The sequence below is a fragment of the Mus pahari genome, chromosome 6, assembly GCF_900095145.1.
Source record: "Mus pahari chromosome 6, PAHARI_EIJ_v1.1, whole genome shotgun sequence".
Classification (NCBI taxonomy): Eukaryota; Metazoa; Chordata; class Mammalia; order Rodentia; family Muridae; genus Mus; species Mus pahari.
The window spans coordinates 81,042,957-81,069,071 of record NC_034595.1 but is presented as its reverse complement, the minus strand read 5'-3'; the positions used below and the strand labels follow the sequence as shown (position 1 = coordinate 81,069,071).

At 56.1% G+C, this 26,115-nt stretch overlaps 1 protein-coding gene across 8 annotated transcripts in view; it reads right to left on the bottom strand.

Annotated features, from left to right (window-relative positions):
* Positions 1 to 508: 508 nt before the first annotated feature.
* The window catches only part of Adgrb2 (adhesion G protein-coupled receptor B2), a 37,842-nt gene continuing 12,235 nt past the window's right edge, over positions 509 to 26,115 (bottom strand). Inside the window, exons 3-30 of one of the 8 annotated variants that reach the window (XM_021199468.2) lie at positions 17,940 to 18,023; positions 17,495 to 17,659; positions 16,105 to 16,269; positions 15,257 to 15,421; positions 15,006 to 15,173; positions 14,801 to 14,902; positions 14,545 to 14,651; positions 13,476 to 13,670; positions 13,331 to 13,399; positions 13,121 to 13,229; positions 12,514 to 12,850; positions 11,671 to 11,776; positions 11,445 to 11,488; positions 11,140 to 11,266; positions 10,709 to 10,812; positions 10,512 to 10,614; positions 9,374 to 9,524; positions 9,128 to 9,197; positions 8,687 to 8,753; positions 8,439 to 8,524; positions 8,043 to 8,141; positions 5,856 to 6,027; positions 5,465 to 5,560; positions 5,140 to 5,179; positions 3,849 to 4,468; positions 1,907 to 1,942; positions 1,494 to 1,592; positions 509 to 991 (exon numbers count right to left, since the gene is read on the bottom strand). In XM_021199468.2, coding sequence (XP_021055127.1) covers positions 803 to 991; positions 1,494 to 1,592; positions 1,907 to 1,942; positions 3,849 to 4,468; positions 5,140 to 5,179; positions 5,465 to 5,560; positions 5,856 to 6,027; positions 8,043 to 8,141; positions 8,439 to 8,524; positions 8,687 to 8,753; positions 9,128 to 9,197; positions 9,374 to 9,524; positions 10,512 to 10,614; positions 10,709 to 10,812; positions 11,140 to 11,266; positions 11,445 to 11,488; positions 11,671 to 11,776; positions 12,514 to 12,850; positions 13,121 to 13,229; positions 13,331 to 13,399; positions 13,476 to 13,670; positions 14,545 to 14,651; positions 14,801 to 14,902; positions 15,006 to 15,173; positions 15,257 to 15,421; positions 16,105 to 16,269; positions 17,495 to 17,659; positions 17,940 to 18,023 — 3,875 coding nt within the window. In that variant the 3' untranslated portion in view covers positions 509 to 802. The remainder of the gene's footprint in view (positions 992 to 1,493; positions 1,593 to 1,906; positions 1,943 to 3,848; positions 4,469 to 5,139; positions 5,180 to 5,464; positions 5,561 to 5,855; positions 6,028 to 8,042; positions 8,142 to 8,438; positions 8,525 to 8,686; positions 8,754 to 9,127; positions 9,198 to 9,373; positions 9,525 to 10,511; positions 10,615 to 10,708; positions 10,813 to 11,139; positions 11,267 to 11,444; positions 11,489 to 11,670; positions 11,777 to 12,513; positions 12,851 to 13,120; positions 13,230 to 13,330; positions 13,400 to 13,475; positions 13,671 to 14,544; positions 14,652 to 14,800; positions 14,903 to 15,005; positions 15,174 to 15,256; positions 15,422 to 16,104; positions 16,270 to 17,494; positions 17,660 to 17,939; positions 18,024 to 26,115) is intronic. The other 7 variants (XM_029539626.1, XM_021199470.1, XM_029539627.1 and 4 more) reach the window with 7 other exon arrangements.

Below are 26,115 nucleotides of genomic sequence, written 5' to 3'. Positions count from 1 at the left end.
CAGTGATGAAGGTCAAGTTCCAGAAGGCTGAGCTGAAACACTTCCTCCACCGAGCCTGGGTGTGTGAACCCAGGCTCTGCCTTTGACCATGGCCCCGAGTGCCTCACTTTCATTCTCTGTAGCCACAAAATGTGTAATTTCCCAGCATGGATGCTGTGAGGAATTGGAGTGATGTGTAGTGCTCCTAACACCCACCTGAGATCCTGTCTCCTGACAGCCACACAGTGTGAGGGGCCCGGGCGCATGCCCTGGTGAAAGGTAGCCATGACCAGGAGAGTCACTCCGTTACAGGGTGTCGTACCTCACATTTCCAGCTTCTTGTCCCAGCCCAGATCAGGTAAGGAGTATATACTAAGGGGGTCAGGGCCAAAGACAGGGTCAGCATGCAGCTAGCCCCTTTCAGTCAGGCTTGGCCTGACCCCATTATACAACTAAGGAGCTAGAGGAACAAAGTTGGGGTCCCAGGGCTGGGCTCTGCCTAGGGGCAGCAAACAATTCAGCAGCCAAATCCACAGAGTGAAGTTTATTCCCAACAAAGTTTCCCTCCCCCCTCCCCAGCCCAGGACAGGGACAGACAGGCCGGGGCAAAGATGAGGCTCCGGTGGGTGGCTAAGGGACCTCTGAGAACAAGGAGGGGTCCTGGCCCCCAGGCCCTGCCAGTCTGGCTGCCCCCAGCCAGGCTGAGTCCTCTGCGCCTCCTGCCCAGCCTCGGGAGGGGGAGGGGCGCCGGCTCCTGGTAGTTCCAAAGTGGAGTGTGAAAATAGATATATATTTCTGTGCAGTGGGCAGTCCGGCGTGGCACTCACACCTCTGTCTGGAAGTCGCCGTCTGGCGGTTCTGTGGGCTCCCAGGCTGCTGTCCGGTGCAGGGCCAGCCGTTCTCGGGGCTTGGGGGGCAGTGAGCCCAGTGTCATAGATTTGAAGGTGCTCCAGCTTTGATGCCTCCTGTGCTGGGACAAGCCAGGGCGTCCCCCGGGGGGGCTGGGTTTATCCTGTGAAAGGAGCAGGGCGAGCCTGTGGCACCCTCTCATCCAACGTACAGAGCAAACCGAGGATGTCCCAGGAGGGTCAAGACTGCCCAGTGTCGCTGAATGATCAGGCATAACACAGTCGAATACAGTTAATTGCCAGACCCTTATTGACAGCTACTGCAGTGGTGACCCCTGAGGTTGTGTCTCCTGTCTGCCCGCCCTTCTTTCTAATCATGGGAGACCCTGTTAGTATCTGCTCTCTGGGGCACCTTCCCACCCCCTCCCCATGCAACCCTGAAACTGTTATTCATGCAGGCAGGCCCTTGGTGAGGCTGAAGTTATCCAGGCAAGCGGGCTAAGCAGGATAGGAGGTCCTCAGAGCCTCACCCCGGAGAACCTCAGGAATATATGTACCACTCTACCCACAGACACACTCTTATCACGTCTCCAAGTGAGAGGGCCACCCCTCAGGGACCATGCACTCGGTGGGGGTGGGCAGGGGCAGCAACAGAAGAGCCCTCACCTTAGCTGAGGACTGGCTACGGTAGCGGTCGAAAGTGTGGAACTTCTGGTTGAGTTCGTGGTAGAGTTCCGAGTGCCGTTTCCGAGTGTGCATCACCTTCTAGGGGCCACTTGGGTGTCAGAGGAGTGCTCCCTGCCCTCTGCCCTGTGCCTGTTGGTCACCCCCCCCCCGGGGCAAGGCTAGGGCTTCTCTTGCTCTCCTCTGTTACCTTCCCCCTCCATCCTCTCTCTGTCTCTGTCTCTCTCATTCCCCGCCTCTATCTCTGCCTCAGAGTAATGGGTGTGAGCCAGACAGTGAGGGTGATCCCAGGGAATCCGGAGGCTTGGTGGCCCAGGACTGGGCTCTGCAATGGGGCTTGGGATAATTTTAGGAATTGACCTTGTAGAACATACCCTCCCAGTACCGGCACTCACCTCAAAGTCCAAGTCTGAATACCGAAGCTTCTTTCGCTATGGAGCAACAAGCAGGCCATGAGAGAGGAGCTTTTCACAGGTAACCTTGGGCCCCAGGACTCTGTGACACCTGCCCCCACCCAGACCCTGGAGTTGAGAGTCCTTATCTTATGGGCTAGCCCTTGGGGCCACAGCACAGTAGCTGAGGTCTGCCATGCATATATGTGGTGAGGTGTGATCCTGGGAACACACACATGGACGCAGCAGACATGGCTCAGCAGTGAAGAGGCAGGGTTCCCACCATGTCGGATCATACAGCCCGTGCTTATTCACTGTGCCCTGGATTCTAGCGTTCACTCCTGCTCCATGCTCCCCCCAACCCCCCACCCACCATCTCCCTGGAATCCTGCACTTGCCCTGAAAAGAATTTGGGGCTTTTCACACCTATGTGTCCCCACCTTGCCTCTTTTAACTCCCTGCTTCCTTGTGCCCTTCCAACCCTCGCCTGGCCAAGGTCACCTTCAAGGCCACAACAAGCTCGGTAACATCCAGTGCCACTCGAGGAGACTTCAGACTTAGAACGCTGGCATGGAGAGAACTCACAAGACCAAGGCCACCTGTCCCAGCTAGGCGGGGACACAGACCCAGGGAGGGAAGGAGAAGGGACTTGCCACTTGGCCCCAGGCCCGCAGAGGTCGTGTTAAGAGCACGTGCATGGATTTTGTAAGACCCAACCTGAATCCACTCTCCCGTTTCTCCTCCTGCCTTCCAGCCTGCTCTGCCTCCAGCCTGCTTTCCAGTCACTAAGCTTTGCCCATCCCTAGCTTCGGCTCTACAGGCAACATTGCGGCCATTCTTACCCAGAGTGCTCAGGGGCTCGGCAGACCCACACCCGTGCCTCCACCGGGCCTATCCTATTCTAGACACTATCCTTGACCCCTCAGGCTTCTGCCATTGATTACTACCTCCCACACGGGCACTGGCCCCTCCCCAGTGATCCAGCCACGGGCAGGCACCACAGAACCAAGCCTACCCCGACACTAAGCACACTGCCTCCCCGTCACTGACGCCATCTCTGTCTCTGTCGTCTTTTCTGTCTTTGGGAACACCTCTCTGTTTTATTGCCATCTGCGGCGGGAGTAGGCACCAAATGTTCGAGGAACATTTTAGGCACAAAGCTAAACTGTGTGACCTCTCTAGCTGCTAACTTAATTGTCTTTGTGAAGAGAACAGAGGGCAACTTTTCCAGGCTAGACACAAGCAGCTAATTGTGTAGAAGCTGGGGCTCCCAACCTCTTTCCTTAGCCACACCCCCCTCATCCCTCCAATTAGATTTCTAGAATACCCTGGAGTTCGACTTTGGGCTTCTACTAATCTATGTGTCCCCAGGGATGATCTGCAAGGGACAGGGCAGAAGAAACAGAGGGCTTCCATTTTCCCATCAGAGCCAAGGGCAGCACCCTGAGCCAAGTTCTGTGATAACGGTATCTTCCAGTTTCCTGGCACTGTCTACTTATCCCACACAGGAATCAAAGACCTATATCACCCCGTTCTGCAGGCTATCCCCACTTACACACAAGGAAGCCGAGGCTCAGGGAGACAGTGCAGTGTGGTCAGCAGCTCACTGCTGGTCAGCAACTCCAGACCTGACTCAGAGCCACGGGCTGCAGAGGCTGAAGAGGCTCAGCCTCTTCCTTACCAATCGGGCACCTGAGCCATGGTTGCAGCAATGGAGGAGTCATCCTAACCAGCTACCCCAGAGTGGGTACCAGAACTCTAAGTGAATGGATTCATGAGGCTTCATGTGAACCCCAGCAGAAGGAAGGATGCACACTGGTCTGAGCGCCCCCGGCACTGCTCTGGAGACTGATAGCTGTCCCTTCCTGACTGCAGCCCACGACTTAGACATGATCTCAGGTACACAGTAGGTAGAGTCCCCTCCCTACTTTCCATAGCCCCTCACCTCAAGGGAACCCAGCTTCATGGTGGAACCAGGCACTGTACGGGGCATGGTCCGGCTACGTTCTCCTGGCTCTGGTCCTTGGCGGGTGCTGGGTGTCGGTGGTGGTGGTTGGAAGGTCATCCCATATGGGTTCTGGAGAGACCCATAGGCAGGGCCCAGCCCTAGACCCGAGTGCTCCACAGACAGGAAGCTGGGGTAGCCTTCAGTGTGGGCCATTGTCTTGGCAGCCCGCCGGGGGGTCCCCTCAGGCCGGGCCCTTGGGGCCTCCTCACCCCCGGTTCCCCCACCGCCAGGCTGCAGGCTCAAAGTCCGCCGGGGCAGAACCATGTAGTCCCCCTCAGAGCCTGGTTCACTTGGCCGTATCCATGTGAGGTCCAACTGCCGCAGGCCGCCCTCCCCACACATGTACACAGGGTTGGTCTCCTGGGGTGGTGGTGGCTCCCCTAGACCTGGTGAGGCTGCCATGGGCACCAGGATGTTCCCAGGCAGTGGTGAGAAGCTGAGGCCACCCTCAGGACCCACGAGACAGGACTTAGGCTCCTCATCCTCATCCAGAGACAGGCGGGACAGAGTGCCGGTAATGGTGGACGGGTTGCAGGTGTTGACCTCCTTGAACAGAACTGGGGACAGAAGTGGGGGGAAAGGATAAGCCCTAAGGAAGGGAGACCCTGTGATGAGACCCTCTTGTCCAGGTTTGGCTGGGGCCTAGGCCTCTGAGCTTGGGCAGTGAGGGAAACTGAGTTCTGGGGAGGTGGTTGTTAATCTCCCATATACCAGAGGGACCAGAAAGACAACTGGCTCACGGCCCCAAGAGACACAGAGTGGGAAAACCAAAGCTGAGCTCCCCCGAGTGTCCTGGTACACGCCCTAACTTCTTCCCCGCAGTCCTGAAACTGTCCCCTAGGGAAGGGTATACCTTAGAGAAAAGATGGTAGGCAACACCAGCGAAAGCCACTAGACTGACGGAAGAATGCAGCGGCCAACATACACCAAGGCCCCTGCTGTAAACTCGATGCCCCCTAACTCGTGTTAGCCCTGGGCCTCCCTCCTGACCTGAGACGATGCTATTTTCTCCCTTATAGGGGGTTAGCCGAGGCTTAGAGAGGGACTTTTTTTTTTTTTTTTTTTTGCCCAGAGGCAAGTGGTAATTGGCCTTCCCGGATGTAAATCTAACCTGTTCCTGTCTAATGTCAAAACAGGATTCTAGCAGTCTGGTCCCCATCATGGCTACTGTGACAGCGTGCGGGGCGCCTGTCTTGTCCACGCCTACAGCTTCTTAAATCAGACTCACCTGTCTGACAAGCCAGATCCACGTCCTTTTCAAAGTCTGACTATAGGTCGAGAGGGAGAGAGCAAGTTGGCAGAGGGAGGAGAGATGTGTCAGGGCGGGAAAGGCTTAGGTTCTTCCTCCCCAGCTCCTCAGTCCTCCCACCTGAGAGGTACCACCCAACATGGCCTCCCACAGTAGGGAGCAAACTGAATGGGGCGAGCCTTAGCCCAGAGCCTCCCTGCAGTCAGCAGCTGAACATGACCTGAACCCAGTCTCTGTCTCAGATGGCATGGGGGAAGGTAAAGAACTCATGGCAGAAGGGATCTGCTCAGGCCTCCTTGCTCACCAGGATCTGCAGCTGCCCGTTCTTGCACGAGTCTGGGGAGTCTTCACTCTCATCAGCCCGACACACACCCATCTGACACTTTACCACATCCTGGACCTGGGGGCAGGAAACGCCAGATGAGCCTGAAGCCCCCTTAGTACCCCCACAATAGTGGGCAGGGTTTCCCATCCCAGGTGCCCAGGCTAGAGGTAGAAGGAGGGACAGGGGTAGGCTGGGATGTCAGGGAGAAGGAGCTGAAGGAGGCCCAGGCCTTGAATGCTGACTAAGCTATAAGTGCCTTTGCCAAGGGCCTGAAGCACCCTGGTCACCCTGTACCACACAGCGGGGGAGAAGCCAGAGTCCAGTATGGGGGGTGGGGGGAGGGGGTGGCAAACAAGAAGAGCCTAGCCACCTCTCGGCGCAGGAAGCAGTGCACAGCGGTGATGACAAAGCCTTGCGCAGAGTTGAAAACGGCAAAGAGTGCCTGGAAGAGGACGGAGCGGCGATCTGTCATGGCCAGGACGGCAGACATCCAGGTAAGGGCCAGGAGAGGCAGTACCACGCAGGAACTCCAGAGTGAAGCCCTGAGAGGGACAGCAGCGGGAGGTCTGTCAGCAGGACACTCTGCAGGGTAGGATGGTTGGAGCCTGGGCATCCACTCAGCTTGGGGACTGGCAGGGCCCCAGACTCGAGGACCTCAGGAGCGTTTCCAAGCAGAGAGGGGCCAAGGAACTTGGGGGGAGAAACAGAGGACAGAGATGGATCTACAGGGCCAGAGCAGGGGCCATGAGAGGTAGGAGGGGTGGACACACAGACACAGTGGGACTCGGCAGGCACAGACGTGATACTGGGGCGCAGAGGTGAGGAAGGCGGAAACAGGAGGGAAGCAAGGGCAGACGGTAGCAAACATGGGGAACGTCAGGCCCAACGTGCACCTTGGAAGCTTTGGAAAAAGACACAGTTCAGAGCCATAGCCTCAGAGATTCCAAGACAGTAGGCTGGGGAGAGAAGGAGCAGAAGGACCAAAAGAAAGATGACCACCACGGTAAGAGGAGTGTGAGACGGACAGACGCCCCAGACAGGAAGACTGAACAGGCGGAGCATGTGGAGAACACCACAGCACGCATCCTTGCAGAGAAGATGAGGCCAAGCCCAGCCAGGTGGCGGCGTGGAGGAGCCACTGGCTCCTGGTGGTTGCTCAGAACCCAGAGCAAAAGGGTTGTAGCCGGGGTCAGAACCAAGCCCACGTATCCCTGGCCTCCTTGCAGAGAAAAAAAGGGCAGGCAGGCAGTGGCCAACAGGCTGGTCTCCATCCCCGGCAACTACGATAGCCCACGAGGAATGGGAGCTAGAAGGAGACACACCCGGCCTACTCTACCACACCCGCAGCAGCCCCTGTGGAGAGTCAGGCACAGCTCCAGACAGGGCAGGGTGGCACCATTCTGCAGAGACAGCCAGAGGCTGAGGCAGAAAGATGGGAGGGCAGGGGGCCAAGGCCTGTCCTGTGAAGAGAGGTTCAGGGCTGTTGAGCCAGGCAAGGTTGGGGTGGAGGAGGCATAGCGTCTGTCAAGCCCTGGAGGCGGAGCCAAGAACCAGAGATGCTCTAATCACAGTAATAAGAGCTGCCATTGATTAACCAGCAATTCTCTGCCAGGCCCTCCACTGAACACTTTACATAGATTATTTCAAATTGTGATCAAAACAACTCCAACAAACAGGCCGGGGGGACTAGTGTCCCAATTGACAGATGAGGAGACTGGAGTGTGCCCAGCTGGACCGGGAGAGGAGAGCTGGGATAAAGACCCGGCTTGGCGGTAGACCCTGAGGCCCACTCTTTGATCTGCTAGTTCAGCAGACTGGGCACAGGGATGTGGTAGCCCAAAACAGAGGGATCTCACGCGCCACGAGCATCACGGAGCTCCACAGTACCAGACACCCCCACAGGCCCCCTGGGGACTATGACAAAGCTGTGCCCCCACTGGTTGGGGTGACTCAGGTAGGACTTCCAGCCCTGGTAGGGGGATTGGACCCAAGGCCTTTGTAACCTTGCATAGCTGAGGTTTTAAGATTCTTAGCTTGCTAGGTTGGGGGTGAAATAATTGTCTCCCTCCATGAGTCTGCCCGTGACTGTGAGGCCCAAGGCCTCTGAAATCTAAGTCAGATTCTATGACAGATAAGCGTGTTTCAGTCATTCGAACATTCTGAAGTGTCTGATTGTCTTAGACTAAGATTCTTCTGTTCTAATTCGAAAGTTACAATAGCTCAAAAATTCTACGATTCTCAGGGCCTTGAGGTTGGAGGTAGGGGGAGGGGTCTGCAGCTGTGCCTGTGTAGTAAACTGAGCCAGAGCCGGGGCAGGGACCAGAGGGCAGGGTGAGCAGGGCACCACAGCGCCCTATGGAGGGGGGGGGGAGATCCCACTGTCCTCAGCCACCTCATCCCTGAGCTCCAGGGAGCATCCAGCAGTTCGGGGGGCAGGGGCAGGGCAAGCTCTCCAAGGCACTGGGCTGATGTCCCTCCCCATCCCCACCATGGGCACTGCCCTCCCATTCCTTAGCCCCTGCCCGCCCCCACCGCCCCCCCAGGGGGCACAACTAACATGGCATTCCTGGCCGAGGCTGAGCTGAGCAGGGGGCTGGGGACCGCTCCACACGCTGAGCAGGGAAGGAGCAGGCTGGCCCAGGGGCACCGCTCCGACCTCGGGGGGCGGCACAGACACGGGAGAAGGGGGAAACACATGGGAAGCCGGGAGAAGGGGCAGAATGAGCCCCGAGAAGGGTGGGAGGGGAGGGCAGACGAGAGAGAGAGAGCTGGGTTAGGGTGGGCGAGGGTCTGCCGCCGAGCACTCCGGGTGCCCACCTTGCCTGCACCCTTGATGTCCCAAGGTTGGGGAGCCTGGGTTGGCATCAGCAAGCCCTGAGTCTCCGAGGTGTCCTCGGCTCTCCCTCCCCACACGCCGCCCAGGAAGGCTGAGTGGCTGAGACCCTCCCCTTACCCGGCCCTCTGCTTCTTAGATTTGTCTGAGACGCCATCACGAGCCATGAGCTTGTTGAAGACGATAATCCCGATGAGCATGTTCACCTGGGGGGCCGGGGGAGCCGAAAGGGAAAGACAGGGTCACCAGGTGCCCTCGGGGCAAGGACACCCGCAAGGGGGAGCTGGAGGTCAGGGAGAAGGCCAAAGGAGCCGATGACCTTCTGGGGCCACATCCCTCCCTGGATGCTGAAAGGGGTATGCACATACCAGGACGATGACGGCTGCTGGACCCACAAAGGCATAGAGAAGGCCACCCTCTAGGGACAGCCAGCAGCTGGGGTAGGGGAGAAAGGAGGAAATCAGACTCCCGGCAAGCCCTTCCTCCCTGCATCCTCACACCCTGGACAGCCATGCCCACATCAGCAGTAGATGCAAAGCCTCCAGGCATCAGAGACTCACATTGGGTCCCCACAGAAATACAAGTGGGCTGACCCCTAAGTGCAGTGGTGCTTAGGAATGACCCAATCCCAACATGTCCTTTTACAGCCAGGGAAACTGAGGCTCAGTGCGAAGGAAGTTTACCCAAAGATCCGCCACAATACGTATAGGTGAAGACCTCAGCCTGAGAAGACCTAATGCCCAGTTCAATTCCCCCAAGAGACCCACAAACCTCTCTACCCCCACCCTCACCAATGGAGGCGCACGTACTAGCTGGATGTACCGTATCCTTTGGTGCGAGTAAAGCCAACAGACACAGCCACCACCAGGGCAGGTAGACCTGGGGACAGGGTTACAGGTGAGAAGGCTGCAGGTGCTCAGGCGACACCTCTCTATCATCCTCCAACCCAACTGACCCCCATCCCCAGAGAGCTGGGCCGGAGTCCAGGCAGCACGTCCCTGGCTTTCCCTGCCACTCCAGGCCCAACAGCAGAGTTCAGCACCGGCCTTGCTCACCCCAGCCCAGGCAGAGGAAGCGCTTGCGAACCAGGCGGGTGCGCATCCGCCCGATGACAGCCAGATAGGATTGCCAGGCCTCTGTAAGCACCCAGCAAAAGGAGGACAGAAAGAAGAAGTGTAGGAAGGCAGCCGTCATGGTGCATACGCCCTGCAGGGAGAGGTAACAGGAGGGAGTGGCCCTGAGCAGTGGCCAGGGCGGGAGCTGTCAGCTTCCCACAATGACTGCTAGGCCTAGGCGCTGCATGGCCAGCCGCCTACCTGGGCCCCCCTCCCCCACCAGAGCCCTGCCAGGCACCCCCGCCTTCCTGCACCCACACACAGCACGACACAGGCCTGGTGACATGCACACAGCACTAGGCATCCGGGGAGGCGGGCAGGCAGGCCACCCACGCACAGACAGGAGCACTTGCCACGTCATGGCCGAGCAGAACCCCACACCTGGCTCCCACAGTGCTCAAACTGTGCAGGGAAGGCCAAGTGGGGTAGGGGGGACAGTCAGCATGGAGCATCCACAGGCAAGATGGAGGACTCACAGACAAGAGGTGGCATCCGATACCTCCTGCCCAACACACATGCACCTAGGCACTCACGCACACATTAACTGATGTACACAAACACTCAGTACTCACACACACACACACACACACACACACACACACACACACACACACACACACACAGCAACACATTCAAGCACACCTGCACCTGAACTCACACACGCCTTCTCCACCATAGGGTCTGAATGAATGCCTGCGAACATCCACTCGCAGGATAGCTCAATGATTAAGAGAGAGCACTGGCTGCTCTTCTAGAGGACTCAGGTTCAATTCCAGAACCCACAGCAGCTCACTATCTGCAACTCCAGTCCCAGGGGATCTGATTCCCTCATACAGATGTGCATGCAGGCAAGACATCAATGCACATAAAATGAAAAGAAAAATACTTAAAAAATAACAACCACCTCCCCTCACTTGCAGGCATTCTCCTCCTCCTCTTCCTCCTCCTCCTCCTCCTCCTCCTCCTCCTCCTCCTCCTCCTCCTCCTCCTCCTCCCCCTCTCCTCCTCCTCCTCCTCCTCCTCCTCCCCCTCCTCCCTTTATGTCCCTTCCCACACACCCCCAGGAGCCTGCACCTGCCTTGCTCAGCACCCGGGACTGGCCCACCAGGATCAGAATGTTGGAAGCCAGGATGGACAGGCAGAAGTTCAGCAAGATGATGGAGCGTTCTGATTTTATAAACCTGACAGGGCACAGTGGGCAGAGGCAGAGGCATTGGCTGCCTGCCTAACCCTGGAGAGCCAGCCACCTCCCATCCTGCTCAACATCCGACTTACCTCCAGAAGGCTGCATAGATGGCCAGCAGTGTGAGCAGAGCCATGCAGGACACCGCACAGCCGATCACCAGGGGGACAGAAGGAGCACCTGCCAGCTCCAGGGTCTGTGGGAGACGGGTTGCTGGGAGAGGGTAAAGGTCGGGCACCCAGTCTCTCTGTCGGACGCAAGCAGGCATGCTCCTCACGTGCAAGAGGGCACACATGCACAGATGTATTTACACTCATTCATCCACACGCTTTCAGACACAACCAGCTGTACACATGTGCACACACGCTCACACTCACCTACTGCCACATGCTCTGAAGCAGGTGTCATGACTGCGAGCAACAACAGCCCCAGCTTCCCATGTGCAGGCCCAGGTACATCTGTCCGGGGTTGCATTTGGGGTCACCGGGATGCCTTGAGCAGCCCAGGCCTCTCTCTCACTCACCAGGTCCTTGGGTGGCTGGGCCAGGACAGCAAAGGTGGACAGGTGCTGGCACTGGCAGCGGGTGTGAGCCGCCTGGGTCTCCAAGGTCTGGCAGCTCTCAGTGTCCCAGTCCCCCGAGTTGGTATCTCTTGGAGGAGGGAGAGGTGGCATGAACCCAGGGCCCAGCTCTGTAACCCCAAAGCTACAGCAGGGAGCCCAAGATGTGCTCTTGACCCCCTCTGACCAAGGATGGCACCAAGGAACCCTTTGACCTTCTAGATGGGAGACCATTTCTGATGAGAGGGTCTAGGGTTGCCCCAACTCACGCTCTGGAGTAGTCCCAGCTGGCACAGTGGGGATCGGTGGTGCCCTGGAGAACAGAGATGCATGCAGTGTCAGGTGAGCAGTGTACCGTCCCTAGCCATCATCAGGCCCACCACAGCAGCTCTCACACAAGCCACGCCCACCGTCCAGCACAGACCACCTCCCTGAGATAGGCCTCAGGGCCCATGTGGGCAGATAGCTCGGGTCCCCATCTTGGCCCTCACTCACATTGATGATGTACGAGAGTTCCACTGTAATGAGGGGCTCAGCTGGAGGCTGGGTGGGAGGACGCACGGTCACTGTCATCACCCGGGAGGTGACAGCAAGTGGAGGCCTGGGGGGGACAGATACTGAGGTCAGCTCCTGCTAGCAGGTGCCCAGACTTAGAAACTTTAATCTGTCATAGCTGGGAACTGCCAGGGCCAAGGTCCAAGGATGGGCACAGCGCTCTATGGGGCCCAGCACAGCCTCTGGGAACTACCTAGGTGTTTTGGCTTTGTGGATCTGTGTCTGCATGCACATGTGTATATATGCAAGTGCGTGTACATGTGTGTTCATGAAGACTACCTCAGCTGTCCTCCTTAGGCACCGTCCAGCTTTTTAAGACAGCCTCTCTTATTGGCCTACAACTTTCAAAGCTGGCCCGGCTGACTAGCCTGTAAGCCCCAGGGAGCTACCTCTGGCTCCTTCCCGGCAGCAAAAATGCAAATACATCACCAGCAAGTCAGGCTGGTGTGCATAGGTTCATGGTTCCCAACCTGTGGGTCCCGACCCCAAAAGACCATTGGAAAACACAGATGTTTACATTACGATTCATAACCACAGCAGGATTACAGTTCTGAAGTAGCAACGAAAAAAGATTTTATGGCTGGGGCATGGATGGGGTGGTCACTGCAACGTAAGAAGCTGTATTAAAAGGTCGCAGTGTTAGGAAGGTTGAGAACCGCTGACATTGGTCCTGGGGTCCTCATGCTTGTCTCTTATGTTTCTGAGAAGTGGCTATGTCCACAGCCAGACCAGGGAGCCTCCAGGTACATGGCTTCAGGAGGAGACGCTCTCTGGTGGACTCACCTGGGGGGCGGCAGGATGAGGCCAAGGGTGCGGTAGAGCACAGCACCAATCACAAAGTAGGAGGAGGACTCTTCAGGGTCAGCGGGGAGAAGGCGCTGGTGGGCGTGGCCGGGGCCAGGGGGCACCGTTCCCGGGCCCCTCCCCCTGCCCGGGCTGCCTGCTGTGGCTGCCCCGGGTGTGGCTGGCTTCCCTGGGGAGGACAGGCTGAGCACCTCCTTGGGTAGGAAGAGGCGATCCTCTGAGTGTCGCACCCAGTCCTTCATGCCCCTGCGGCCCCGCATGGGAAACGTGATGTCACTGGACACAGCAGAGATAGGCTCTCTCTGAATGCTGATCACTGCGGCAGAGGGAGGGCGGGCAGGGAGATGCATACCAGGGAAGACACACGGACGGAAGCAACACAGAAGACAAGGTGCATGAACACAGAGCCGGTGGAGGGAGACACACAGACAGACAGAAGCATGGGGTTAAGCGAAGGGGAGGACAAAACTTGTAAATGAAAGAGCGAACCCAAAGTGTCCCTCAGGACTATCCCTCACCCAGGGAAGTGGGGTGCTAATGTTCTAGTCGGATCCAGCACCCCCTCCCCCGCCTGCATCCTTTTTACCCAGATTGTCCGTGACAATGAGAGAGCTCTGAAAGGCCTTAAGAGCGTCGCCCACGAGGTGAATGAAATCTTCCACAACACGCAGCAGGTGCACAGAGCCGGGCGACACCTAGGAGCAGAGAGGGTGTGAGGGAGGGTCTGAGGCAGTCTGGGGTGGGTCCTGAGAGGAGATGGCTGGAGGCTGAGACCTCACCCAGGGTGACCCCTCACCTGCTGAGCATCATCCCACTTGTCCTTGTTTTCCGAATCCACCATGAAACTCACCACCTGGAAGAAACGCTGGGGAAAGAGGAGTGGGTCAGGAGGTTCGAGCCTCCATGCTGTCCCAGCAGACCCCACCAATGTGGAGCAGTACCTGCACGTCATCGGCGGAAGGGACATAGGTGGCCCTCTTGAAGGTGTCAGTGACGTTCCTTAGGATGTCCACAGAGAAGAGCAGGTCCCCGCTGTAGTAAGTGCGCCGTGCCAGTAGCTCCTGCAGGCTCCGCACCACCTGTGACATGCCCTCACCTGCCAGCATGCGCTGGCCCTTAGCCAGGTGTTCCCGAAGCTGCGGGTGACACGTGTGCCCCTGTCATTGTAGCATCAGAAACTGGGAGCAGCCCTTGACCTGGCCTCCCTTCTACCCGCTAGGTGCATCCAGGAAGAGAGAAGGCATACAAGATCAAAGAGAGGCTCCGCGGAGACACAGTCTGAGAAGGAGGCAGAGGTGATTTTGGAGACAGAAGGACTCAGATGTCCAAATGCAGAATAATATGCTGATTTGGGGACTGTGCACTTCCCTGTCCCTAAGTGGCCTTGAACATTCAGAAGCAACACACACTCAGGATCTCTCAAATGCAAGCTTTTGGTGCAAGCACCACATCAATGCTCACTTTGGTCAAAAGCATGTACACACAGGCCACGTTTGTTGACACCATCCTAGCCCCCATGCAAGCCCTGGGCTGGGAACTAGGGACACAAAGATAACTTCAACGTTGTCCCTGCCTTCAAAGAGTTCCCAGTGTTGCAGAGAACACTTAAATGCATTCTTTGTTTGTGATTTGGTTTCTTGAGACAGGGTCTCTCTATGTAGCCGATAGTCCTAAAGCTTGCTATGTAGACCAGGCTGGTCTCGAACTCAGAGGCTGACTCTACCCCTCCAGTGCTGGGTTAAAGGTGTGTATGCCCATGTCCAGCTTTAAGGTATCAGTAACTCTCCATGTCTAAGAAGTTCAGGATGGGGCATTGTGGATAGGAACACAAAGGTATGTACCAGACATTGAGGAAGATACCTAAGAGGCCCTGACACAGGAGTAGGAGTTTGCCAGACTAAGAGATACACAGCTTATACCAAGGCATAAGGGAATGGCTGACCCTTAAGCTCCTGACAGGGCTTCAGACACACTGTATGCCCTGCCCCCCAACCAACCATGCACACTCACTGACAGGTACAGGTAGCGGTATTCATGGGATATGCATCGAGCAAAGCTGGGCAGTCCCCAGTATGCCACGCCCTGGGCACTGAGGAGACAGCGGCGGCTAGCAGAACCTGCAGAGATAAGACAGTGACAGGCATTAAGGCTGAGATCTAGCCTACTCCCCCTCCATATCTTGGGATGCAGACCCAGGGCTTGGGTCCAGAGGCGGGCATCAGGGATGGTGGGGGGAGGGTCTGCGGGGACAGCCACCTTCCCTTACCCGAGGCATTAGGGGGACACTTGTTGTAAATGATCTCGCCAGCTGCCGCCCTCTTCCACGTCATCAACATCACGTACTCATCCCTGCACATCTCATGGAAGGCTGTGGGGATAGGGCGGGAGGGCAGGTGGGGGGCGGGCTTAGCTGGGCTCATACCCGTGCCCCCAGCCCCCAGCCCCCAGCCCCAGGGTTGTATAAGCAGTACCTGGACACCTCTTCTCACTGCAGGGTTTCACCTCCTCTCCTGTGCCCTCGCAAGGGTAGCCCTGCGTGCCAGAAGCCTGGCACATACGGAAGCGTCGTTGCCAGCCCGTGTCACATGTCTTGGAGCACAGGCTCCATGCGTTCCACGGCCCCCACTTGCTATCAGTGGCTATGAGAGAAGGGAAGTGTGAGAGGCCACACATGTCTCCAAGGTCAGGGCTACCCCCTGCTACCCTCACACCAAGCACTCACCCGGGCAATCGAGATTGCTGCACTCACGGGTGTCCGTGAGAGCACCTGCGCACGTGGCCCAGGCTGGACCCGCCACACTGCATTTCCGGCTGCGCTGCTGGGTTCCATTGGCACAAGATGACGAGCATGGGCCCCAGGGACCCCATTCTAGCCACTGGCCTTCCACTGCATGGGGAGACACAAGCGGGGGTGGCCGTTGAGCAGAACGTGGGTGGGCTAGTGGGGGGGGTGAGAGGGGGGAGTTCCACAGGGAGATGTCAGAGCCTGTTGGCCACTTAGACCTTCGCCAGGCCAGACCATCTGAGCTGGGCATATGAAAGGGTCTGGAGAGAGTGGGTGGTGACTGGGCCGCTTTCTGCCTGCCCCTCACCAGCTCCAGAAATACATGATACCTCTCCACGCAGCACCAAGGGCAAGCCTCAGCGGTGAGAGCGTTTTGTGTGTGTGTGTGTGTGTGTGTGTGTGTGTGTGTGTGTGTGTATGGATGTAGGTTGTAATGGCACCTTCTGATCTTTGCCTACACGTAAGCCCAGCTTTGTGTCCATGGTGTCATGGACACCAAAGTGCTATTTACAGCAAGGGCAGCTGAGGGCATCGAGGAATGGGCACCGGAAAGCAGGTCCCTTCTGATGGGGGTCACAGTGTACCAACTCCAAGTTAGGGCTGGGTTTCACCTCCCATTGATTGCTGGCAGCTATACTTCTCCAGTTTCCCCATGCGTGGTCAAAGCTATTGGAACCCACCCCTCCAAGGACAGGGCATGAAACCTGACTACCTCCCCTAGGTCTTCCGATCCCTCCCCACCCGGCTGGGCAGCGCCTGCCTAGAAGCCCCTTGGCGCTACTGACCCGGGCAGGCGGCCATACTGCAGAGTTTAGTCTGCAGCTCGGGACCCTCGCAGGCCTTGCCGCCGTGCTGGGGGGGCACGCAGGTCCGCATCCGGCTCCGAGACCCCCGCCCGCAGCTGCGGGAGCACAGGCTCCAGGACCCCCACTCCTCCCACACGCCGTGCACTGCAAGGAAGCACGTGGCCGGTGGCTGGGCGGCACCTTGGCTCCGCCCACAGCCAGCGCCTACCCATCCGCCCACCAATCAGGAGTTCCGCAATTTTACGACCACTCCTTATTGGTTCCGCCCTGGATTCCGTTGCCAGGGCGAGAAGGTTTAGGGTCCCAGGATAGCCACCCTTTGTGGGGATGTGGTCCCAAATCACACAGGACAGATTCTGTGGACACCCAGATAAGGGTGATCAGGACCAGCCTGAGGAGCCATGGTCTTCCTTTCCTGAGGGGCACAGGAAAACCCACGAAAGGATCCAAGATCCATCCATCCTTCTCTCCCTTCCCACCCCCAGGCCCAGGGCCTGAATTCAACAGGGCAAGCCTGGGGCAACAGAAGTGCCTCCTCCCAGCCCCAATCGCAGAGACACACAGACAGACATGAACCTCTACATAGACGCTGACAGACACAATAAACTCACAAGAGAGAGCAAAGCTTTGTCCCTGTGCTCCACAAACAATCTCCTGGAACACCCCCAAGCTCAGAGAGCCTCCCCCAGCAGGCCCTAATCTAAAACCCGCTGCCAGCACTTCACCCCAGGGGAAGCAAAGAGCCGAACTGGTTGACACTGGCCTGTCTCTCAGTCACCAACTGACCCAAGCAGACACATGCATTTCCTCAGTACCTGCGTGCAGTTCCTGCCTGCTCAACTGCTTTAAGCATAATGGTCTATCAAGGGGGGCAACCACAGGAGTGGAAGAGGAGCCCAAAGCAAAGTGGGGACCCTAAGAGAGGGTGTCATTTTAAAATAAGAGTGGTCTACATCTTAGATCTAAGGGCCGGCTGAATACTTTAGCCAGTGTTGGGGAGGGGAGGGGAGGGGCAAGAATAAGCAAATGCAGAGAGCCAAGACGCTGCCAGGGGTGCTGGTGAGGTCAGGACTGAGGGAAAGGGGCGGGGTGATGTGCAGAGAACAGCCTTGACTACCAAGATGGAGGCATCCGGGGTGTGACGTGCCCAAAGTGGGCCCCAGATGTGTGTTCGGATTCTATCGTAACCCCAAGTGATTCATGCCAGGCTGGCATAGTGCCTGGGTAAGGTATAGGGAGGACAGGCAAGTTTGTAGAGGGCAACAAATGAGGTAACCAATCATTGGGGGGTAGGGGGAGGAGCTGTGTTATGTCCTGTCACAGACAGGACCTGACTGCTGGCAGATAGGGCAGGAAGGAGGACGCCTACCTGGGCAGGTGGCTGAATTGTTGCAAGGCCGGGTCTCCCGAAGGGGCCCGCTGCACAGGGTCCCATAGGGGGAGGACACGCAGGAGCGGGTCCGCACCTGCAGACCCTGCCCACACGTCAGGGAACACACGCTCCACGGGGACCACTCCTCAGCTGCTGGGTCGCCTACGAGAGAGGGACAGCGTCGCAGCAAGGGACACCTCCCAGAGGGTTGCATGGGAGCATGGAAGGACCAGAAAGATGGGGCGTAGGCATCAAAGGGACCCTCCTACCCTGACCCCGAGTGGCAGGCTCTTTAAAAGGCAACCCATCCCTGCCCACAGGCCTCACGTGGCAACATAACTGAGCTCCAGGACATAGACACAGACAGGCACACTCCAGCACACATGCCACCAGACGCCACAGTCGGGCCCCCGCCACAGGAAGAGAGGCGGGCCCGAGTTACCTGTCTGCGCCATGTATAGCCCAGGCTCATCTGCAGACCTTGGCCACTGGGTTTTCACCTTCGGTTCCTCTTCCGGCTCCTCACCTGGAACACGGAGGTGGTGGCAAGGGGCTTAGCAAAAGCCAGCTGAGTGCTGCCACAGTGGTACAGAGGACGGCCTCTGGTCCTCGGCCCGAGGGCCTGGAACCAACTGTGGGTGATGCAGAGAGAGCATCGCATTCTGCCCCCTACCCCACCACCACCATTTTACAGATAAGGAAACTGAGGCTCAGAAAGCCATCTGGGACTCATAGCCACCTTGTCCACCTTTTACCTCAGCCGGATGGAACTGGAGGGCAATGGTCTACGTGTTGAGCTCTGGGGAGGTGTCCGTACTGTCCCAAGCCATGCCTAACACCTATCACCTTTAACCCGCTCACTGGCTGTCATCTCTGTTGAGGTGGGAAGCTAAGGACTAGAGAAATGACTTCTCCAGAAGCACACCACCCATCAAACCTGCAGCTTGGCTCTTTCTCCTCCTAAATGATACACAAAGGAGCCTGACTACCCCAGACCTGCTCCTGGGTCATGATTTGCATGGGGTGAACCACAGTGGTCTTGAGGTTCAACGTAAAACAGTAACAGACCACGCCGGTCTGAGCCCCAGGGGAGGGGAGCCCAGACTCCTATACCCAGCTGACCCTCCCTACACTGAGTCTGGAAGCTTGAGCCTGCCCTGCAGCAGACAGAACTTCCTACAGCTGCAGGGTCCTCCAAAGGCCTGCATGGTTAAGCTTTTGTCTTCAGTTTGGCCCTAATGGGAGGTGGCACTATTGGGCAGAGCTTAGGTCTTGTGGTTACTGAAGACAGGCAGGGGACAGGCAGACCTTGTCCCATCTTTGTCTCCTTTGCATTCCTAGATGAGATGGTTCCCTGATACATATTTCACACTGCTGTGCTCTCTTACAGGGGCAACCTCCAAGCTGTGAGCTGAAATAACCTTTCCCACGTAGTAAGTACATAACCTTTCTTCTTTATAAGCTGATCGATCGCTCAGGCCTTTGTTACAGTAAAGGCAAAGCTAACAGCTTCAGACTGGGTGATCAGGTGAGAACAAGCAGGATTGCACAAGGGAAGGAGGCCACACCCATAGTGGGGCCACCACCGGGCAGATGAATGGAAGAGCATTTAGGGGCGGGGCTCCTTCTCCCCTAGATCTCTCTCCTCCGGTTCAAAAAGCTGGGTCAGCACCAAGCTGGGGCCACCGAGGGCTGTGTTCCTTTACCGCCGCCCCCCCATCCTCTACTCAGTCAAGCCTCTGATCCCGAGGAAAGCTGTCAACCAGGCCAGTAGCCACCTCCAGAGAACCCTACTGCCCAGGTCTGAACTGCCCCCTGCACAGTATCCAGGGCTTGCCATCTCCATCAGCCTCAGGGCCTGCGCCACTTCCTGTAATTTCCACTCGACGTTACTCAACATTAGGAGCCTGGACACCAGCCGGCATCACTGGGCCTCCCCTGGAACACGGGCCCTGGGGGCCAACACTAGCAACTATGTAGCTCTGGGCAGCCCCTTCCTATCTCCGATCCCAGCTTCTCTGGAGAACAGCGTTCATAGTATCCCATCCTTGGGACTATTAACCTTAAGATCCCTGAGGGAAGACAACAGGAATCATGTGAACTGTCTTCTCTCCTGCCACCCTTCAGCCTCCGTGCTTCCTTGAGCCCTCATAGAGTCTCAGCAATGCTGGTTGGTTTTGGTCAACTCAACATAAACCTCCCAGATATAGAAGAGGAAATCTTAACTGAGAAAAACGCCTTCATCAGATGGGCCCGTGGGCAAGTCTACAGGGCATTTGTTTTTATTAATAATTGATATGGGAGGGCCCTACCTACTGTGGGTGGACCTGGTTGTATAAGCAAGCAGGCTGAGCTGGGCGTGGCCATGCATGCCTTTAATTCCAGCACTTGGGAGACAGAAGCAGGAGGATCTCTGAGTTCTAAGAGAGTCTGGTCTACATAATGAGTTCCAGAACAGTCAGTGATATGCAGAGACCCTGTCTCAAAAAGAAAGAAAGAGGGAGGGGGAGAGGGAGGGAGAGGGAGAGGAGGGGAGAGGAGGGGAGGGGTGGGGAGGGGAGGGAGGAAACAGGATGAGTAAACCATGAGTAGGCGCACACCAGTACAGTAAGCAGTGCTTCTCCAGGGCCTATGCCTGAGTTCCTGCCTTCAGTCCCTGGCTTCCTTGGTTGATGGACAAACTGTAAGATGAAAACAACCCCTTTACTCTCCAGTTGATTTCGGCCATGAGGTTTTACCACAGCAACAGAAACACTAAGACATGGTCCCTAGCAGACCTCAGATGCTGGAGCTGGGCCAGCAGCTCCTCAGCCCCCTTCACCCAGCTCTTCTGTCACGCCTGCTCAGCCATCCCAGCCTAGAGCCGTGTGACAGCCACGTTCTCCACACCCACTCCCAGGCTGCTGAAGGCCCTAGAGTGAAGCCAGCTGGCCCCGTGACAGGCTGGGGGCTCTGTGTCTGCCAGGCACCCATGTTTCTCAGAGGCCTTTGTAGGCTTCATTCCCCCACCCCGACCCCCTCTGTGGTCCCACTGGTCCTTACCTGCTCCCTCAAGCCTGCCTCACCCACTCCTGTAGCTGAAACCTCCTTTCCAGCGTAGGGGGAAGCTAGGGTCTCCTCTCAAGCCCTGACTTGTGGCCACCCCTCGTCCATTTTCCCAGAAGGCTCTGCTCCATCCATCCTGAGAGCATTCCCTCAGCAGCCCCTCCCGCAGCAAGTGACTGACCCAGGCTCCCTCTGTTCTGGGGTGCTCTCCCTGCCTCCACACACACTTCCTCCTCGAGCTTTGCCCTTGGCTTCCATCCAATACCACTGAGTGGTCCCCAGCTGACACTCCACGTTCTCACCTGCCACTCACTTCCTGGCTGGAATGTCACCTCCCCCGTTGATCCACTGCAGTCTCGCGGCTGCCCCCATCTTTCTCCTGAAACTGGTCCTGACGAAGCCATCAGCTCTCTCTATCTCTCTCTGTCTGTCTCTGTCTCTCTATCTCTCTGTGTCTCTATCTTTCTCTGTCTCTCTGTCTCTGTCTGTCTGTCTGTCTGTCTCTGTCTCTGTCTCTGTCTCTGTCTCTCTCCTGCTGCTGCTGCTAAAACCTGGGGACACTGTGCAGGTCTCATCTCCCTTGACCGTCAACATCTTTGATCCTGTGACTCTTTCCTGCCTCCTGCCTTTCTAAAGGGGTTCTTCTGGTGCCTCCCTTGACAGTCTACCTACCTGTCCCTTCTACAGCTTAATGAATCCCTCGAGCCGACGCTCCCTGCCTGTCCCATGCTCCACAGCTGGGTGACCTCCTGAACAGCTGCCCATCAGACCCTATCCAACACATCATCTCAAACCGCTCCTCTTGGGTCCTCACCTCCTTCACCTAGAAAACTCCTACTCAACCTTAAAAGCCCATCTCCAATAGCCTCTCATCTCATAGGCCATTCCGAGGCAGGAGCTGCTCCCTTCCCTATGTCCCTTTCCTTATAGATGGATCCATTTTCTTCTTTTTAATCATTTATTTTTATGTATATGGGTGTTTTGCCTGTATATATGTCTGAACACGATGTGCATACAATGCCTCTGGAGGCCAAACAAGGTTGTCAGGTCCCCTGATACTGGAGTTTGAGACAACTGTGAGTGGCCACGTGGGTGCTGGGAAGCAAACCCGGGTCTTCTGGAAGAGCAGCCAGGGCTCTTAGACACCATGATACGCCTCAAGCCCCGGTCTACCTTCTGGCTGCAATGCGGGCCTCTTCCTCTGAGTGCTTTGAAACTGTTTGTAACACACACACACACACACACATACACACACACATATACACACACACACATACACACATACACGCACACATACACATACATACACACACACATACACACACACACACACACACACACACATACACCCTGAGCCTCCAGGACACAAGCCCCACCCTTAAGCCCAGCATCAGTCACAGCTCACATTCTGGAAACACTGAGCAATGGTTCTTAAGTGCAGTAGATGCTCTGGGTGCTGCTGCGATTAGACCGTGTGCACATCCCTCGGGTTGGAGGGCATCCTCCTCCCAACCTGGCATGCAGTAAACCACAACTCAGGACATGTCAGAGACCATCTGACCTGCGTGCATCTTGTGGGCTTGTCTTGCTCCCTGTAGACCTCACATCCTCTAACCAAGCCCTGTGCAGGCTAGCCTCGTAGTATAATCAGAAGACTTCCCAAGCTTGGCTTTGGGGGTCCCCCCTCAGTCTCCTGAGCTGGACCAGGTGGAGGAACAAGCCTGAAGCTGCACAGCTGGGACCCATTCCTGCAGCCTCCCCATCTCCGCACCACCCCACCTCCCTCAGGAGTAACCAGCAATTCACATTCTCACTTGGGAAAGCCAGTTGTCCCTGAAGGGGACGAGACAGATAAGGCCACCTGGCATTCACTGCCAGGAACATTTATTCAGTATGCACGTACTGCCCTGAATAAGGCATGCCAATGGTGAGGCTGAGGCAGACGGCTTCCAAGAGGACATAGGGGACCCAGGAAGGGAGTGAATGTTCCCTATAATATCCAAGTGCCCTGCCTATGTGAGTGTTGTTATGTATATGTGTGTGTGTGTGTGCGTGCGTGTGTGTGTGTGTGTGTGTGTGTGTGTGCATGTTGGCATGTGTGAGTGCGGGTCTGCGCATGCCACAGCACACATGTAGAGGTCAGAAGACAATCACAAGTGTAAGCCCTCACCTCCCACCTTGCTTGAGACAGAATCTCTCTCTGGTGTTCACCACCAGAAAGACCAGGCTAGCTGACCAGCAAGCTTCCAGAATCTTCTAGATCACAGGGATCACAGACATATACTACCATGTCTGGCTTTACACAGGTTCTCGGGATCCGGACTCCGATGGCAAACACTTTCCCTGCTGGGCCATCTCCCCAGCCCTAAGATGTCATTTATTAAACAGCTCTGGGCGCTCAGCATCATCTCCAGTACCTCAGTCTCCTTGGGGTCAGTTCACCCTGCTTGACTCAGATTTCCTCTACAGAACTGCACTGCTCTGACAGGATGGAGCTTAGCCAGAACAGTTTTGGACATCTCTTACTGACGCCTATGGGGCCTCCCACAAACCCTGGTCCTTACCTGTTACTCGGATCACGCTGCCTAATCTTCGTCTCCCCCCCCCCCCCCCCCCCCCCCCCCCGCTTTCCCTCCCAACACTGCCCCCTGCCACCATACAGGCCTAGCTCTCCTCTGTGGCCTCCAGTGACCCTTTGGGAGCCCAGCTCTGGCCACACCACTCCCCTCCTGAGGGGGCCTTCAGTAGACACACACACACACACACACACACACACACGCACGCACGCACGCGCGCTCACACACACACACACACACTATTATAGCTGCACTGTCCCAATCTTCTCTCCCCTTTCCATCAGAAAGTTAAACATACAGCAAGATTGCCATGGTTGTGAAGCCAAACCAGTAATGGGTGTGACTTCCAGCTCTGCCACCATCTTGCTGTATGCTCTCAGCCAAGGAACCTGAACTGTTCTGAGCTTCAAAGTCTTTAACTGGAAGTTAAGGATAATGCCTACCACGTGTCTCCACAGTGGGAATCGGGCTATGGGCTGTCTGGAGCATGATAAAAGGTGGGCTCTACCGCTCCTCATCACTCAATCAGACATTTTATTCTCTGGATGTTTTCTGTTCCCTCCTTGCAGAACGCCCTTCCCTCTGCCTCCGTCTGCCAAGTACACAGTAAATGTGGCTTCATCCAAGAAGCCCTCCTAGACTGGCTACATAAGAATTTGAGAGTGATGACCCCCTTTCTTTGGCCTCATTCTTAGATCAAATCTTACACTAGCTGTCAGTCTCCTGTTCCCACAGCTCTCATGACACCATCAGTCCTCTGTGTCCTATGGCACACAGAAAGCCAGGTGCAAGAGGATCATCCAGTAACAGGGAAATAAGGAAATAGGCCAGATCATCCTAGGGTCCATCCACCCCAGTTACCAGGGGCTGCCCTCTGCCTCTGGTCCATAACTGCAGATACCTGCCATACTTGCTCCCTAAATCCTGCATGGTTCAGCACCCAAGAACTCTATGTCATGAATATGCTAAGGACAGCCACAACAATCACCCCTTCCTGTGACTCCCAAAGCAACCATCCTCCCCAGGGGTCTCTGTGCCCTTCCTCACACTGGCCCCAGAGCCTGGTGACACCAGCTAGCCCCCCCCCCACTGTGTTCTTCCATGCCTTCCTGGCTCCAGCAGTGCATGCTAATCCCAGGGGTGCAGAGAGGGAAGCAGCTCTTTGTAAACTTCAGGCTCTCCTCTGCAGTCCAGTGTAACTGGTCCCTATAAAACCAGGTACCAGCCAGGATGCGGGGGTTCCCTTAGGAGTGCCCTTCCTATCAGCCTACCAACCTGGCCTTCCGCCCGAGTTCGGTCCCTGTTGCCTCCCCATGTGGCCATATCCTCCCACGAAAGTCAGGACAACAGCTGACTCTGCCCGCCTTGACTCTGCCCGCCTCCTCCACAATGCCCCACTTCTTGCTCCCACCAAGCCACCGGCTAACAGGATGAAGTTCCCAAGCAAGGCGTGCATCTTGCTTGGGACAGCAGTCAGAGCCCTGGCCCAGTCTCCCTTCACAGACAGCAGCTCTCCTCCTTTTAGCTCCTTCCTCCACGTGATATTTCACACTTCCCGCCCTTGCGCAGGCTGTTCCCTCGGCTAACAAGGCCCTTCCACGGGCTTCCACCCAGTGCCAACGGATGACTGTGGTGGCTGGCTCGGAAAGAGCGAGGACGGGAAGTCGCCCTTTTACAGGTCTCTTCTTGTTGGGAGCAATCCTGTTGGTGCCTGTTGTCCTGCTGAAATGGGGCACAACATCTCCCAGTACTGTCAAATGCCCTGAGAAGGCAACCTTCACATGAGCCCCAGACTTTCACACAAACCCACCCGGTGCTAATTTCTCTTTCTGACAAATGGCGAAGCCGGAGAGCAGCAGGCTGAAATGTGATACCGCCGCTTTGTTTTCTCAGAGCTTGTTGCCTTTGTTATCGTCTATTTCAGATAAGTGATAACTCTTTCCATTTATGATATGAAGTCTCCTTTTAATATATTAAATTTAAAAGGCAATTCAACTTAAGGAGAAATTTCACAGGCTAGTGAATTCCTATTCATTCCTCAAAACCCACCTCAGTCACCTCCTTCCCGCTCCTTCACAGTTCGATCCCCCACTCTCCCTCCTCGCCCTCTGTGACACGCAGAACACTACGCTATGATAACACGCCAAGTGTTTATTGTCCAGCACTGTGGTTTAGACATGGCTTCAGTGTGGGTCCCAAGGGTTCCAGTATAGGAATTTAATCCCCATGGTGAGATATGAAGAGTGGAAATTTAGGGTCAGGTATGTTGACCTAAGCCTGTAATCTTGGGGAGAGGAAAGTAGGAGGTTCAGAAGTTCAAAGTCAGCCCCAGCTCCATTGAGAATCTGAGGCCAGCCTGGGCTACATGAGACCATGATTTAAAAAACAAATAAACAAACAAACAGTGCTAGGAATGTAACTCAGTTGGTAGAGTACCTGCCCAGCATGCACGAAGCCCTGACTTCAATCCCCAGCACTGCATAAAACTGGACACAGTAAGCCCAAAGCTCAGGGGATAGAGGCAGGAAGACTGGAAGTTCAAGGTCTTGATCAGCTACTTAGCAAGTTTGAAGTCAGCCTTCAGATATTAGAGAGGGGGGGGTGGAGAGAAGAAGAAGAAGAAGAAGAAGAAGAAGAAGAAGAAGAAGAAGAAGAAGAGGAGGAGGAGGAGGAGGCAACTTGGATATAGTATTAATAGGAAGAAACTGGGGGGTATGGTGGATCTCTGAGTTCAAGGACAGCCTAGTCTACAGAGCAAATTCCAGGACAGTCAGGCTACAGACTGAAAAAGGAAGGAACCGGGCAGTGGTGGCACACGCCTTTAATCCCAGCACTCGGGAGGCAGAGGCAGGCGGATTTCTGAGTTTGAGACCAGCCTGGTCTACAAAATGAGATCCAGGACAGCCAGGGCTACACAGAGAAACCCTGTCTCGGAAAGAAAGAAAGAAAGAAAGAAAGAAAGAAAGAAAGAAAGAAAGAAAGAAAGAAAGAAAGAAA